Consider the following 16,516-nt stretch of genomic DNA (forward strand, 5'->3'; position numbering starts at 1 on the left):
CCTGAGTCTCTTTCAGCCATCCTGAGGATGCTACTTTCAGACTTGCAGGATTGATGTCAGCCTTGCGGGGTAAACCAGACAGGAATCATGACCAAAGGAGCTAATTCTACTTTATTGTAAAGCTACATTGACAGAATCTTGCAAGTCTGAAAGTACAACTCTTCCCCCGTCTCCTTTACAGCCTGAGAAACTAGGGAGGGTCCCTTCTGAGACTTTTGCCACGTCCACTATCCAGTTGTGGGCTACACTGCCTCTTATCTGTCTGTTTCCTTGGCAGCATCTCTTTGCCCACTCTCCCAAAGCCTTTCCCACATACCATTACCCCGCCCTTGTTTCTGTAACGGCTTCTGAATATTTCTCTTAAGGTCATCTCCATGGCTGCCTACACAAACTTAGAATGAGGAGCTGCACAATGTTTATCCCCCTTCTGCAAAAAACCCCCAAAAAACCAAAAAATGGGGGAGCGGGGGCTCTTGTGTGGTTCCTTGTGTGTTGTTGTTGTGTTATTATTATTATTATTTCTTCATTTTAAGGCCCTCAAACTGAAAACCATTGTGAGGGGTGATGCCCCAGCTATTTTAGCCACCACAAGCCTCTGTAAAAAAGAGGTGAGTGAATTGTTCGGGGGGTGAAGCTTTGCAAGTGGGAAGACAGTTTGCTTAAAAAGAAAACCAGATTGACTTTTTTGCTTTCAATAAAAGATCTGGGCTTGGAAGCCAACTGTTTTGTGTCCAGCTCAATGCTAGAGGCGCCAAAACCAAGGGATGGCAAACATAACTCTGAATACCCTTCCTGAGATAGGGAACTTGTGGTTCTCCATCCAGTTCTAGACCACATGTCTTGGATTCCTTCACCACTAAGAGAGCATGCTAAATTACAAAACACCCATTTTCCAGAAGGCAAGCTGGTGAGATACTGTCCCCTCCCTTACTGGTTTCCTAACTTTCCTCTGATTGATTTTTTTTTTTCTGGAGAGGTGGTGGAGCATCTGCATTTAAAATCTGTAAGCCACCACTGTCACTTTCCTAGAATCCTGTTGGGTTTTTGCACAGCCCAAAGGAATGCCTGCAGATAAAAACATTGCCAGGAGTTAAGACTTTGCTCGTAACAAGCCAACTTCCCCTTTTTCATTTCTAATTTGGGGGGGGGGAACTTTGCCTATGGGGACAGGGACCATGGGTGGCATTTTGTCATTCCTCTGTAGTAAGGGTGCTGAAGAATTCTAAGGCATCACCTTGCCTTCATTTCCAAGGTCTCTTTCTCCCCATTGACTCGCCGTCCATAATTGTCTTCTCCTGCAGCCCTGGGAGTCTCAATGCTTCTGCAGCAATTTCCCACATGAAGTTTTCTGTGCAGATTCCTGGGGCCAGTCCCTGCTTGTCTCAACAGATGTTGGTGTCCTTCTCTTAGACGGTTAGTAGACGGTCCCACGGTGGTGAGAATGTCCGTAATGGCCATCTTTTCATTCCCCTTCATTGTGAAACAGAGAAAACAAATGCTAAATTTGTTCCTCTCTCAAGGTGCCATGGAGAGCTCTCAGCAGTCTTTCTGAGCAAGCTTTTCATGGTCAGAAAAGCCATACAGTGATGCTCCCCTTTGACTCTGTTTCCTAAAAATATAGGAGTCAATCTTTGGCATCAACCCCATGCAGAAATCTAGCATAGCTAGAATCCTTCTGCTTCATGCTTTTTTTAAAAAAAAAATAATAATTAGGGATCTTTTGCTATGGGAAAGACATTCAATCACCGCTTTGCATATCCTACTGCATGAAACGGTTGTGGATTTTCTCTTTTTGTGTGTGTATTGTAATTAAGTTTTTAATAATATCAAACAACCACATGCTAAAAAAGGAAAAACAACTCGTTACTGAAACTAATCCCCCAGAACCTAAGGAAAAAAAAAAGAAATGGTAAAACTCTATCTGCATGACTGTGCCGTATAATTTTGCTGAATGTACTGCTTAATTTTGAATGAAACCAAAGCCATGGAGTCCAGTATGTTTGACACTCACTTCTTGCTTTTTTCCCCCTCTGGCCTAGAAAACACTCAGGGCTGCACCCAAACCATCAGTCTGATTTTAGGCTTCCTCAAAAAAGAAATCTGTCATTTGAGCTTGTTTTGACTTTGTTTTTATCTCCTGTTGAAAAAAGAACACGACTTATCGTTGCGTAGATGTTCTAGAGCTTCAGTGCTTTGCCCTCTTTCCTCTCCAGATGGGCAACCTCCCATCCCAGTGTTCGATAAAACATTGCAGATCAAACAGATGCACATACTTGAAACGTTGGACCTTCTAATTACCAGAGCAGACAAAGGTAAGAAACACCATTGAGCTATTTGGGAGAATAATATCCCCCAATGTCATAACAGAAAGCTAAGGAAAGGAACACTTTTTTCCCCCGGTGTGCAGAATTTTCCCCAGCATGCAGGACCAAAATATCCTTCAGCATTGCCACCTAGATTTGAGCTGCTCTTGCCTTTCCTTCAAAGCATTTAATCGGCGTTTACTTTTGAGGAAGGAACATTTCCGCCTCCCTCCCTTGAAAATGATCTCGGCGTGTTCTGGGCTAAACAACAAGTTTGATTAGCTTTCTCCAACTTGACGCCCTCCCCAGCACCCTTAGCTGCAAACCTTGGGCCTGTTGTCTCAGCTAACTGGAACTGTGGTCCAACTTCTCTGGAAGGTGCCTGATTGACAGTGGCTGTCTTGTGCTGTTCAACATCACTCCTCCATGAAATGGGGGTCTGGAACCATTCTGTATCTTCTAGCAAAAACGGGGTTGGCTGTTGGAACCTTTCCTGGGAATTGCTGGAGCAGACACAATTACACAAAGGCAGCCAGCCGGTGGAAGCCTGCTGTCTAACCAAAGACTGCTGTTTCACCAGAGATAACACAGCAAGCCATGATTGGTTGAGGAACATGGCAGGAGCAAAAGACACCACCACCACCACCTCTTTCTTGATTCAAAGACCCCTGTTTTTTTCAGCTTCTTCCTGCATTCATTCTGCCTTCCATCTCCTGACTTAAATTTGGGGCCCAAATCACTCCTTTTTCATGCCTGGAATCTGCTCTTCCTTCTGAGCTTCATCAAGTGGTGGATGGGGGAACTGCCACATAGAATGTCTCTCCTTTTGAGTCAGAGAACTTGCTTATCTAGCCTACCTTAGGATGTTTAGTTCTTGCATTGAACTTTGGGTTAGCTGCCTCGATTGCCCTTCTGCAGATGGAAAGGTGGGGTATAAATGAGATGATGATGTTGATGTTGATGATCATGATCATGATCATGATGAGGATCATGATGGCCATGATGATGTAGCCCTCTTAACATGGTTGCTTGCCTTCCATCCGGTAGGGAAGGAGGCACGGCTTCTGGTGTTCAGGCTGAATGCCCTATGGAAAGGCATCGAAGCGAGGCTAACCAGGAGCAAAAGTGATTGTCGAGAAAACAAGTTGGAGAAAACAAAAGGTATTGTAGAACTCTCTTGTCAGAGACCAAAGGACCTTTGAAGCAGATGCTTCTGCATTAGTAGCTTGCCACTGGGGTTGATAAAAGAAGTAACATTGCCCCCTCAAGCCTGGCACCCAGTCCCTTAGCTGCAGAATACAATCAAGGAGGCAAGATTCACACAGGCAGTGAGTTTTAATGCCAAGAATTAGGGGTTGTAATACAGAATCTTTTAACTCTGTTAATCTGTTAATTGTTAACTCCAGTGCTGCCCGTGCCACCATGCTGGCACTTAATACAGTTGGGCACAGAGCTCCAGTTTTAAGGAGGAAGGGTCTGGATTCTCTCTGTGGTTCAGAAGGAGAGGATAAACTGGAAGTCTTTAGCTCCCATCTCCTGTCCTTTCCACCACGGTTTGTTTGGGACATTCCTCTTTGGACCAGGCCTGAGGCCTCTGAATTTCTGTCCTCCAGGCTGCCATCTGTACGCCATCAACACTCACCATGGCAACGAGCTGCGGATCATCGCCGCGATTCGAAACAAGCTGCTTCTCGTCACCCGGAAGTTCAGGCGGTGGGAGAGTCTGAACGGTGCCCCCTTGGTGTCTCCCCAGTCAGAGTCTCCTGTGGAGGAGTTTCAGTACATCCGGGTAGGTTTGAGGTAAAGCACCAGCAGATGAGTTGCCAAAATGAGATCGAGCAGTGACAGGTGAGCTAGGCTGATGTTCACCTGCTAGTAGAACAACACGCTGCTATTTGAAAGTCAAATCTTTCTTTGGGAGAGGCCAGGACATCTCCAGGAGTGATGTCTTATGATGCAGTGTGTTCTTTAAATCCTTTGGAAAAGCCAGAAAAGTTATAGACAATAAATGATCCAGTTAGGTATGTTAGACTCTGGACTTCCTTAACTTGTCTATGTTTTATAGCTAGTCCTCGTTTAGTGACCACAATTGGGACCAGCAACTTGGTCATTAAGCAAAGCAGTTGCTAAGTAAAACATCACTCTTTACTTCAGATTTCCTTTGCTTTACAGACCTGTGAAAGTCATAAATGCGAGGACTGGTCACAAAGTTACAAAGTTTTCATCACCGTTGTAACTGCCAACAATGGCTAAATGAGTCAGTTGCTAAACAAGGCCTCCCTGTATTTCATATCATATTCGGCATTTTTCTGTATGTTCCTGCCAAATTTCACAGTACCTTTTTATGGCTTCTGATTTTCTGGTGCAGGAAATCTGCTTGTCTGACCCTCCTGTAGTCATGACATTGGTGGATGGCCCCACCGGAGAAAATGACAACCTGATCTGTGTCGCCTACCGACACCAGTTTGACTTGATCAGCGAGAGCACGGGGGAATGCTACAGACTGCACAATATTGACTCGAGCAGGGTAGGTTCTTGGGCATCACAAACATAGAATGTGTTAGTGCTGGCATTCATGAATACCTTTAGAAAGTGGACTCTGAGGATGCTTGAGCAAAAAAGCAACCTGCCTCTGGCATGGAGTAAGTTGTGGTTGTGATTCAAATATTCAGTGGATATCCAAAATCTGAGGATCAACCAACCAAAATTAATCTTTCTGTCTTGCTGTTTCCTGGGGATTCTTGCACAGAGATCAATAGGTTCAGAGACTTCTCTGTTTGGGGCTCCTTGTGCCCGGAAAAAAGAAATAAGTAATTAATAATACCAGGATAGATAAGCCCATCTGCAAATGAAAAGTTACACTTTGCGTTGTTTGGGTCACTCCTTCTCTCTCAGCCCTGGGAAGAAGGACACGACAAGCCTCTTCCAAAAACGCAGCTAAGAAAACTACTTGGGAAGTCAATAGGGCAGATGGGAAGGAGAGAATCCAGCTAATGTCTCTTCATATAGTTTTGCTGGTGGCGGCCTGCCTGTGGTGCTCCAGATGATGCTGAACTCCCAGCAACCTTCAATGCTGGCCAGACAATGCTGGGAGTTGCAGTTGAATAGCAGAGGTGGCCCACCAAGGGTTAATGCATCCAAATTCAACCGTTGCCAGCAGCTTGAATGTCAGAGTGTCAGCACTCCAGTCACAAGAAACGATGGAATGTGTAATTTCCCAGGCATGTGATGCCCGTGGTAGGGAGCCTGGAGGAAATGACATTTCCCAGGGTCCCTGTGCCCCTGTAGAGAGGAAGGCCTTGCAGAGATCTTTTTGCCATTGCTTGCTGCCGGAGAAATGAGGACAAAGGAGAGGGGTTGGGAGGAAACAGTCCATCATATGGTTCAGAATTAGACTCCTGATGGACCCATTAGAAGATCCTATCTTCAGAATCGGATTTTGAAGAAACTGAGGCATTTTCCAAACTGCGGGGTGTATTAGCTCAGCCCAGCTCCAGCTTAAAGGAGGAGAGGTGTGGCATATCATTTGTGTGTTGGAGACATGAAACTATCGGAAAACACAATTCTGTAGAGTACCTCATTTGGAAGCTAAAGGGGATGGAGAAAGGAAAGATCCTACCCTCTGCCTGAATGTGCCACTACATTGCAGTCAGCTTGGCCTCCAGCCCGCCCACTATCCTTGCCCATTATCATTGCAGGTTAATTTTGTTGCAGCTATTGATGTGTATGAAGATGGAGAAGCCGGCCTGCTCTTGTGCTACAACTGTAAGTACCGCTCTCTCTCCAGAGAGCTCCAGCAGCATCAGGCAGAGGATGAGGCCAAGCCTTATCTGGCATCCACATAGACCACCATGGAGTTGTTGGTTTGGGTTGGAGGTTTGCAGAGATGGGTGGTGAGGGATTAAAAAAGGGGGAAGGTGGGAGAGAAGGCAGACTGCTGATCCCCCAACATTTTCCCCAAGTCACATGACTGGAATGTAGGGGTAGCCTGGCATCTTCTTGAAGGCACCTAGCAGCCAATCACGGGAAGCTGAAATAAATCCCTGTCTTCAAAGCACTGGAGAGATGTTAGGTGATTAGTTAGAAGTGGGTAGCCCCAAACTCCACTTTCATGGTCCAGCGTTCTTCCAGGATTGTGGTCCTGAAATCTGACAGCAGTTCATTGATTTCTGATGGTGCATTCTTTGGAATTTTCTTTTGAAAGTGTAAAATAAAATCCACTTTGTCCTTAATCAATACTTCTATGAGTAAAAGGAACCCTCCAAACCCTAAAAGATTATTTAGAAACTCAACCGCAACTATAAGAAGGTTCTCCCCTTCTGCCTCCTTTTCCTTCTATGGGCGTTACCAAAAGCCTTGATGGCAGGTTGAAGGAGGTGGGGGCCAGGCAACCTTGAATGGTTGTTCTCTCTCTTCCAGTGGAACCCCCAACTGTGAAAATCAAATAAGACCTAAGAAGTTTGGAAGCATGAGCTGTCTATCTCCTAGCATCACTGGCCATCACCCCTATGCCAATTTTAATGCATCTCTTGTGGGGAGGAGAAGCTTCTGGGGAAGACAGCTGGGGGAGGGGCAAGGCCACATTTGATCTTCCTTACTATGAAAGAAGAACTTCAGTGACCAGAATCTGCACAAGAAAACCTTTGCAGTGGTCGAGGAAGCAACTTCATTTCAGCCACCGCTGTTCCTCTGCATCTTTGATGTCATCCAGGTGCTCAGGAGATCAGGAGCTGAAATCTTTCCCATTGCATGCTGTCCAAGACGCAGATTGCTGGCCTGGTGAAATAGTTGACCTTCTTCTGTTTTTCTACCCGTTCTCTTTTTCTTCCTCTTCTTCCCCATTGTTTCTTTTCCTGTTGCAGATGTTTGCTATTACCGCAAAGTGTGTCCCTTTAATGGAGGCTCAGCTCTGGTCCAGCCACTGGCATCAGACTTCCATTTCAGCTGGAACCAGGTTCCTTATGCTGTTGGTAAGAAAACCAAGCTGCTGGTGACTGCCAGCTGGGCAGTTGATCAGGAGCACATGATCACTTGATGACTGCCTGTGCATTTTTCAGCCTGAACAGCTTCTGGGTTGGCTTCTCTGTTAAGAACACCCCCTACCCCCACCCTTTGTCTCCTGCAGTTTGCGCCTTCCCTTACATTTTGGCCTTCACTACCGATTCCATTGAGATCCGGTTGGTGGTTAACGGGAACCTCGTCCATACAGCCGTGGTCCCAGCTCTGCAGTTGGTGGCATCAAGGGTAAGGAGATGGGGCCTGCTCTGCCACATCAAATTTCCTTTCCCCCAGATTGCTGTAACCTTTTTGTATCAGCTCTGGGATGTCCTCGATCAACTCTTTCTGCTTCTCCAGCCTGCCTTTATTAGTGAGTGAATGAATTCATCATCTGTTAAATTTCCACCCCACTTTATTTTGTGGAACTTAAGGGGACATACAGAAGGCCCCCGTTCATGAGGTCCATTAAGGCAGGTTTTTTTTTAAGCTTTGGAATTGTTCTATCTCAGAATATTTGCATAGTGGATGAAGAGTTCATTTATTGCAGAGACCCGTTACAGCATCTCCTATTTGCTGGTTGTTTGGAGATATTCTTTCTCAGCACAACTCCTTACAAGTCTTTATAAAGAAGAGGGACCCCTGAACTGTTTAGACAAGGTAAAGCTATGTTTACTAACTCAACTCACTTCTCCTTCCAGTCAGATATCTACTTCAGAGCTGCCACAGCAGTGAGCGAAGTGTCCAACAGCAGTTCGAAGGAGCCCAGCTCCCCTGGGTCCCCTCAGACACCTTCCGTTCATGAAAATCCCATTTTCTCCCCTGCTGTAGCAGAAGGTAAGGAAGTTGGGCTGGAGGTCATCTCTAGTGGCTTATTGCTAAAGCATTGGCCCTTTCCGACATAAATTCCAGAAGTACAATATTGGAGTTTCTGTTTTACCCCATCATAGAGGTTAGGCTGCGTCAGCTCCAGACCTCCCATGGAGGGTTCAGGTAATAGTTCCTCTTGAGAACTCTCTCCTCTAGGCTTCTTAGCATCTGAAAGACCTACTTTGGTCTGAGGAAGATTGCCTTCCCTGCCAGCCCCTTCAGCAGGGCTGAAAAATGGTCCCTTCCTGAGGAAAGAGAGGAAAATGCACCACATCTAGTTTGTGAGGTGGATCCAGTCTACCAAATCCCTTGCTTGTTTTGAAGGGGATGAGGAAAGGTGACTTCATCAGGAGCTATCACTTCAAGGGACTTGAAGCCTTTGAAGAAAGGATTCCTAAAGGTTTCCTTCAGTTTTCTCAAGGGAGGGGCAGTTAGAGATCCCAAAAGAGTTTGGCTGAGCAGCAAAAGGGGGATTCTGTTTCCCATGGTCTTTCTCCTCGTGCTACCTAGATGATTAATGTATGCAGATGCGTGTATATGAGAGGGAGTGGGAAAAACATGGTTTGGTGACCCACTGCTGATACATAGAACTCAGTGCAATGCAGTTCAGAAGTTGAAAAGAATTCTCTGTCCCTGAGCTACAGGCTCTCCAATTGTTGGGTCCATTCTGAGTTACCTTTCTCAGGAGGAAGGTACATTGTTTCTTCTCTTGGTTAACATGGCCCTGATGGAGCAGGACCAGGAATGGCAGTTCCAGAGGAATCACAAGATAGTAATGCGAGCATATTTGGAAGGCAAAGCTACCAGAAATGTTTGGTAGACCATCACCCCTTTGACAAACATCTTAAGCCATGTTGGGTGTCAGCCTTGTTCTCTTCCTCTTCCTTGTTTCAGGTGAAGTTTTGTGCAGACATATCTACAAAATTCCCCTCAGCAACCTGGTTGGCAGGAGCATCGAGCGCCCACTCAAGTCTCCCCTGGTCCCCAAAGTCATCACCACCCCAACATCTGCTGGCATCACCTCTATCCCAGTTGCACCTTCCCTCTCTTTGTCGCGCATAGAGATCAAGGAGATTGCAAGCAGAACCCGCAAAGAATTGCTCGGTAAAGATTGCGAGAACTCACAGTTTTCCGGATTTCAACGAAACAGGACTTTTTAGACATGGACCACCAACCTGAGCCTGGTTCAGTCTCCAGCTGAGTCTAGAAAAGACCTCTGCTTGAAACCCTGGAGAACTGCTGGTCAGTGTAGCTCAGTGTTTTTCGGACTTAGCAATTTTAAGATGTGTGGACTTTAACTCCCAGAATTCCCCAACCAGCATGAAGTCCACACATCTTAAAATCACCAAGTTTGAAAAAACACTGATATAGATGATATTAAGATAGATAGACTGAGAGTCACTTCCAATGTTCCTCTTTAATTCAGCCATTTATTCAGAACCAGCATCCTACTTTAATTTTTAGAAGGACAATAGCTCAGTTGGAGGAGGCCAAAGACCTTTCTTGGCTTTGTACTAAAATCTCCAAAACTCAGTACCTCTATCTTGGTGAGTCCTATTCTCTTTCTGGTTTTAAGCTTCAGGCAAGCTCCTTCATAGGAGAAGCATTGATCAGGCCCATCCTTATTGTTTTATTATGTTTCTTGACCATTATTACCCACCTTGGAAGTCTTCTGAAGTTAGAAAAGCAAGAAAGGAAACATCTCCCAAGGATTCACAGCTGTTCTTTCCTGGATTCTCCAGGTCTCTTAGATGATCCTACTTCAAAGTCAGAAGGAGGGCAAAAGCAGAAGAAGCTTCCATCAAAGCAATCAGACCCCAAGGAGGGAACTCTACGGTCCTCAAGCAGCGACAGGTAAGCAGCGACTAACAGGAGAGATAGTTGGGGTGATGCTACAAGCCCGCACCCCGATTTTCCAAACTATCTGTTATTTTGGAAGCTGCATGTGAGAGCCTTCTGGTGTAAATTCATTTTCTGTAAAAGCTGTTGCAGGGCATCTACTTGCAGGACCAGGGGAAGTCTAAATATGCTGCCCTCTCTCTGAAGAGACATGCATATTCACTCTATTAGGTAGTAAAGGAGAAAGTTGTTGACTGAAGCTCTTTTTGTAAAGTTCTCCCCTGTGTCTGTTTTAGAGGGCATTCTTGGGGAGAGGAGATTTAGATAGGACAGAGTCATGAGAGGAAAAGGATTTGCAAGCTGGCTGGAAGTAATTGACATTTGAGGGTAATGGCGGATGCAACGTAACCTCTGTGTTCCATTAATGATCCAATGTAGTCTTTCCTACCTTCTTGGCTGAAAGATGCATCTATCTGCGGCCCAACATTCCAGCTTGACAGCAGTTAAATTTCTGTGATGGTTAAACTTTTCTAAGGCTATGACATCCTCTTCACACACCCCTCCCCATTTCTGCTTTCCTCTCCACAGGCTCGTTGTGAGCTCATTTGAAAGCACTTCCGAAGAGCCCCACTTCTCTACCGGTTCAGACCTTGACACTGCCCCGCTGGATGAGGAGCCCCATTCCAGCAGTCTCTTCCAACTTGGGGCCTCCTTTGATGAAGGGATCATTGATTTGAAGTGAAGACAACTGGGACTCAATCTTTGCACGCACTTACCCTGTTCTCTGCCACTGGTTTCCCCCACCCCACCCCACCCCACCCCACCCCAATTTTGTACAACTCTCTAAACCGTAGACATCACACTAAACGTTCTTGTCATCTTAGAAGCGGTCACTACATGCAATCCAAGAGAGGAACTAAGGGTTCCAACTCTGGATACCTGACTTTTTCAGCTTATTGACTTGTTAGAGGAAGAGAGGCAAGGCGTGTATATTTATAGTCTTTTTGGTGAAATAAGAGAGCGGTCACCCAGTTTTTTTTCTTTTTGAAAAAAGCTTGGGTGAAGGATCAAATGAGCTTTAATCAGTTAATTGATTAAATCTCTACGTATTTTCACATGGCACAGGAAGTCTCTTTCCAGGAACAGACTACTTATATTTCAGGGTGGGGCAAGTTCCTAAGTGCCCCCCCCCATGGTAACAGGGCAACAGACATGTTCCCTCTCTCCATCAGCACTGGAGAAGGGTGATGACCTGGACAGTCTTGGAGATTGTCCTCAGGTTTGGAAATCAGAATGGAGAGGGCTAAAGAAGAGAAAGTTCTCTTCTCTGACCCACATTTCTCACCATTTGAAGCTAAAAGGAGGGTCCTGGATCCGTGCTGAGAGTGGCCTCCATCTTCCTTGTCTGAAACAGGAGCTGGCCAGAGATCCTGCCTCCTCCCTGGTCTTAGCTTGTATTCCCAAATTTTAAAAAAAATTACATGGATGCAGAGAAGCAGGGAGTCATTGCGGAAGAGAAATTCCCTGCCATGTGAGTGAGATCTTAGAAGCATCTGGTTTGTCACTGTAGGGCATAGGCTGCTGGACCCAAATGTCACAACCCGAAGGTGTATTGGTGCATGGAGTCCCCCCAAAATCCTGGTCGTGGCTCCTAAACTAATTTCTCATATGATCAGAAGGGAGAGATTATTTAGGACATGATTGGCAAGTAATCTTACTATACTTAATCTAGTACTTGGCACCCCGAAAATTGTATTGTGCACTCTTTAGCCCTTTGGTCTGATCCAGGCAGGCTAAAAAGAACCCTGGGATTCTTTAATTTAAAAGGTGTAACTTTACCCCAAAAAGTGTACGTATTGTCCACTTAGTGATGGCTGCTTCTGGTTAGAAAAAGTCTTGTTTGAGGAATCTGATCAGTTGCAAAAACACTGCAGTCTTATTAAACCATTAGCTTTTTCTCTTTGGCTGCAGCAGATAGGCAGGACAGGCCTTTCTTAAGCTGAAACTTGGAAATCAGACAACTGTTCTTCCTCCTCCCACCTCATTTTCTCATTTTGATTAATGGATAGATGTTCCCCCAATCCCCTTCTGCTGACTAGCCAGAAAAGATTAGGTTGAGCATATAGCAAAGAAGTTATGTTTCTTTATCCCCAGGTGTCTCTGAAAAATGCTTCAAGCCAAAAGCTTTGGCCAAGCAACTTTCCCTAGCAACTGTTAATTGATTTGCTGAAGAGTTTTAAAAGATAAAGTTAGCCCTGTGGGTAAGAGGTATTGAATCCCAGCCTCATGGCTTGGAAACAGATGAGCTTTTACAAAAGATTCAAGGAGTCTTTGGAAGAGACCCCACTCCTCCAGGGTATGAATGCTGAAGCTACTTCCAACCTTTGTTAAATAGGCTTTGCAGGATTTGGTCTTCCAAAAACTTGGCAACCTGTTTAGCCAGAGGCAACGTGGCACAAATAATGTGCCCTTGCACTCTCTTGGGAGGGAAATCTTTCTCAAAGCCACTTTTAGTCTCTCAAAGATGTTTGCCTGTGCTCTCAACCTATCCCCTTCACCCTTCACCCTTCCTCCTTCCTCATGTTGATGGTTTCAATCCTGTGGTTTGTTAGACACCCTTAGAGACTAGATGTCCATTTGAAGGGTCAGTGGCCCTGCCACAGGAGAAACGTTTCCATCCGAAGGCTGTCCTCTGCCCTAATTCCAACATTTCCTTGTCAAGTTAACCACGTTAACTCTGATTTGTCCTCTCTGACCTGAATAGTCTCACTCTGCTTGTTTATTTATTTATTTATTTCCCCTGATCAGCAAACAAAGCAATACTTTTTAAGTAACAATGCACTTAAAAGAACAAAACGGCTTGCCTTTGACCATGGCAGATAGCAGGATGGCACTTTTCATTTTAGAAACAGGTCGTGTTCTTAGCTTTCATGAACGCCTTCCTTCCTTCCTTCCTTCCTTCCTTCCTTCCTTCCTTCCTTCCTTCCTTCCTTCCTTCCTTCCTTCCTTCCTTCCTTCCTTCTATCCATCCATCCATCCATCCATCCATCCATCCATCCATCCATCCATCTCTGTTCTGAGACTAGAAAGAGGTGGGTCTAGGAAGAGATTCCTGCAATTGGGGGTGGTGAGGTACAGTTTGCAACCCTTCCTGGTGGATCCTCCATTCCACCTTTGATCTCCTACCTCCTTTGCCCACCAAGATTCCATGATCCAGTCCCTTTGCCTTTGCCCGATTGCCTTATGTTTTGCTCATTGGACAGAGCACTTAATCCATCTCGGGCGGGATGGTTATATTGAACAAACCATTTGACTGTTTTGCCTGACCCACTGTTCCCAAGGGACCAGGCCTCTAGTAAATAAAACACTGCACCCTTGGCTAATGGAAAAGGAGCCGCTCAGTTTCTAGTGTTAATGGAGGAGAGTCGTTGGGTAAGATTTGCAGGCATACGTTCAAAAGATATGGGGGAAAAAAGGATCAATAAAGCCACAAGCTAATAGATGGAGATCTTCCTTTCCTGAGGACACAGTGACCCATTTCCCATGTATCTCAAATGCTGGTTTTTAAAATGGCCAGTCTGTATGGCTGGGACCAGCACCCAACAAAATTAGAATCTGCGACTGAGTTCCAAACCCACTGTAATTTCTAATCAGCTTGCAAATTAGTGGAGCTGAACGACAGACACCTACCGCTGAAGGAGCCAGCTGGGGGTGATAGGAGTTGGAATACAGCCCATCTTGGAAAGATGAATGGCCCTCAAGAAGTCCTAGAGAGAAAGGAGCTGGGATGAGGGAGCGGATGAGGTGGGCAGATGCTCCAAGATGGTTGCAAAAATTTGTGCAGAAATGGACTTGCTTGTTTGGAAGGGCTCGGTGGCTTTTGACCTTGGAATTCCTTTTTGAATGTAGCACCTCTTGACTTCTTTTCCTTTTTAATACCTTTGTTTGCGGACAAAGAAGTATGTATTTGCTGCGGATGATACAGCTGCATTTCTGCTTTGGTGAAAATGGTCTTTCCCCCCAATTCTCTCTCCACGACCACCTCTCTGATTCCAAAAGAGCATTTTTGGAAAAGCGGGGCATCATCTTGCTGCCACATCTTGTTGGGCGCTGCTTCTTGTACACGAGCAGGATTCCTACGTGTCATTCCCACCTGCTTTCGGTATGTATACTCCCTTCCGCTTGAAGGCTGTGCACCCCTGACAATTGTAAAATCAAAGGTCTTCCAGGTACAGCTAGATGAGAAGGAGGTTGAGTGCACACCTAGGAAGAACCAGTTGGCTTTGGAACACTGTAATTACAATTTCGACTTTTCTCTGCAGTCTTCAGTTGTTTGCTTTGCGCCTTCAAGTCAGTGTTGACTCCTGGCAAGTCCCTGGACCAGTCCCTGAAGTTTTCTTAGCAAGATTTCAGAAGGGGTTTGCCCTGGCCTTCTTCTTCCCAGGGCTGAGAGGGACTGGCCCAAGGTCACCCAGCTGGCTTCGTGCCTAAGGCAGGACTAGAACTCCCGGTCTCCCCGTTTCTAGCCTGATGCCTTCACCACTCCCCCAAACTGGCTCTCCATTGCTGTCTTCAGTACCTGATTGCAAATTTACCAGGCTTTTTGCACTTAAAAAAAAGAGGCACCCTTGTGTTCGAGGATGTCTCCAGTTCAAATATTGCCTTGAAGCTGGGTGTCACTTCAACCCACCAACCAATTTAAAAAGTATTCACAAGTGGCCCACATTTAATTGGGGCCATGCTTGTCCTCCTCAGTACCATTTTTGTGATGAAAATGGTGCTATAATTGCACGACAAGTTATTCATCCCTTTGAAATTGTGGCGATGGCAGATTCATCCATCCAGTACTGGATCTTTTTCCACTGCAGGGCAGATAAGCAGGCATTCTTGTGAAGGGAGATCAAAAGGAAAATCTGAGAGGCGGTGTTTGAACTTGGTTAAATACTTAAGTTCATTTCATATTTACCAGGCGGATGTTCTGCTGGCCCCACAGCTGCTTTTACAGTTTGTATGGGATTGTTAATCGCTCATATCTCCGTTACTGAAAGAATGTGCCAGCGGGATTGTGAGTTTTTAAAAAGTGTTATCTGTGCTTTGGTTTTCAGATACGTAATTGGGGAGAGGGTTGAGGAAAAGGATTAATCACCAGTGTCTCCTGGCTCAAGAGAACATTTTTCTTACTGCTTAAACTGAAGGGGGTATTGAATATATTACATTTCCTACTTTTTCGCTCTGTCTCCCAGCAGACAGTCTTACTCCTGAACCACAAAGCCAGGCTAACCTTCTCTAGCCTGGCATCTGCTCATGTTATGAGCCGCATCGCCTGTCTGCGCTCTCCCATGCTGGTTGGGGATGCTGGGAGTTGTAGTCTAAGAGATGGAGGGATGGTTACGAGATTAAGGGAGGCTGATCTGTCCTTTCATTCCTGTCTTCCTCTTAAGCAGAAGTCCTGGAAAGGCTTAGCAGCATTTTCCTGCCCAGTAGACCATCCACTGTTGCAAATAAAAAAATGAGATTAGCGAAAGGAATACCCTTTGCCAGAAAACGGGGCAAACGTTTGCCTCTTTCAAGATCACGGCCACAGTTGTAGCGTTGACATTACACACTGACCTGCTACGGTCAACTTTGCACGTCTGTTCTGTTTGTGCCATTTGACTTGGTGTCTAAACTCTTCCACGTTTCCCCTGTGGTATTCCTACGTCTCCAAAGGAAGAACTCTACTGTTGCTGCTGCTGCTGCTGCCTCTTCTTCTTCTTCCTCCTCCTCCTCCTTTGTCTAAGGTGGGGGTGGGTGAGTGGGTGTTTTCGGCAAGTATGACTTGCTAATATTTATGAATATTTCTCTCGCCAGACAGAAGGCACTTTGAAGCTGATGTATGTACAAAACAGTTTGTCGTCGACACTGGTCGCTTGTTCTCCCTTCCCCTTTTTCTTTCAAAAAAGCGCCCTCAAGCATTGTCCGGCATCAGTTAGGTGTGACTCCCCGTCCCTGCAAAGCAACAGATGGAGAAGGAAGGCAGACTCGGCCACATCATTTCCACCTTTTCCCAGCATCTCCCTGCTCTTGCTTCCAAGTAGAATGTAACTCCTGCCTGTGATTTGGTGCTCTATTTATGGTGGGGCCTGAGGGAGAAATCTCAGTTTGTTGGTCCAAGTGTTTTAGAAGAGGGATGGGGGACAGCTGATTTATTTGTGGGGAGGAATGGGAGAACCGAGGTGAAGTTTACAGCTTAAATCCATGAAATTTCCTCTTCTTAAACCTCACTCTTGGGATTTTCTGATGAGTAAGGGTGTCAGCCCCTTTCAGGGCCAGCTGTACACAATCAAGGCTGGTTGATTTCACCAAGATGACCCCATTGCAGGATAACTCAAAAATCCAAGTTAAAGTGGGTTTTGGATGGCACCTTCGCCATGCCATGCCATGTGGGTTGATCAGAAAATTAAGCCTCCTGAAATCTTTTGGGGTTACTTCCCTTATCGATGCATATTGGATCATGGCTTTACTCACAC

The 16,516-nt window shown here is 45.6% G+C and overlaps 1 protein-coding gene across 6 annotated transcripts in view; it reads left to right on the forward strand.

The window, feature by feature from the left end:
* GARNL3 (GTPase activating Rap/RanGAP domain like 3) overlaps positions 1-13,493 on the forward strand; it is a 59,719-nt gene extending 46,226 nt beyond the window's left edge. For 5 of the 6 annotated variants that reach the window (XM_088146985.1, XM_088146986.1, XM_088146984.1 and 2 more), the window contains 13 exons: positions 534-608; positions 1,302-1,413; positions 2,214-2,312; positions 3,351-3,464; positions 3,917-4,092; positions 4,672-4,830; positions 6,002-6,068; positions 7,166-7,273; positions 7,429-7,547; positions 8,000-8,135; positions 9,063-9,272; positions 9,911-10,022; positions 10,596-13,493. In XM_088146985.1, the coding sequence (XP_088003111.1) occupies positions 534-608; positions 1,302-1,413; positions 2,214-2,312; positions 3,351-3,464; positions 3,917-4,092; positions 4,672-4,830; positions 6,002-6,068; positions 7,166-7,273; positions 7,429-7,547; positions 8,000-8,135; positions 9,063-9,272; positions 9,911-10,022; positions 10,596-10,749 (1,641 nt within the window). In that variant the 3' untranslated portion in view covers positions 10,750-13,493. Of the gene's footprint in view, positions 1-533; positions 609-1,301; positions 1,414-2,213; positions 2,313-3,350; positions 3,465-3,916; positions 4,093-4,671; positions 4,831-6,001; positions 6,069-7,165; positions 7,274-7,428; positions 7,548-7,999; positions 8,136-9,062; positions 9,273-9,910; positions 10,023-10,595 lie in introns of those variants that run through there. The other variant, XR_015797295.1, reaches the window with a different exon arrangement.
* The last annotated feature ends 3,023 nt before the right edge of the window (positions 13,494-16,516 follow it).

The sequence above is a fragment of the Python bivittatus genome, unplaced genomic scaffold (assembly GCF_059951505.1).
Source record: "Python bivittatus isolate LINGU-HERP-01145 unplaced genomic scaffold, Pbiv_v1 ctg000160_np1212, whole genome shotgun sequence".
In the NCBI taxonomy this organism is placed as follows: Eukaryota; Metazoa; Chordata; class Lepidosauria; order Squamata; family Pythonidae; genus Python; species Python bivittatus.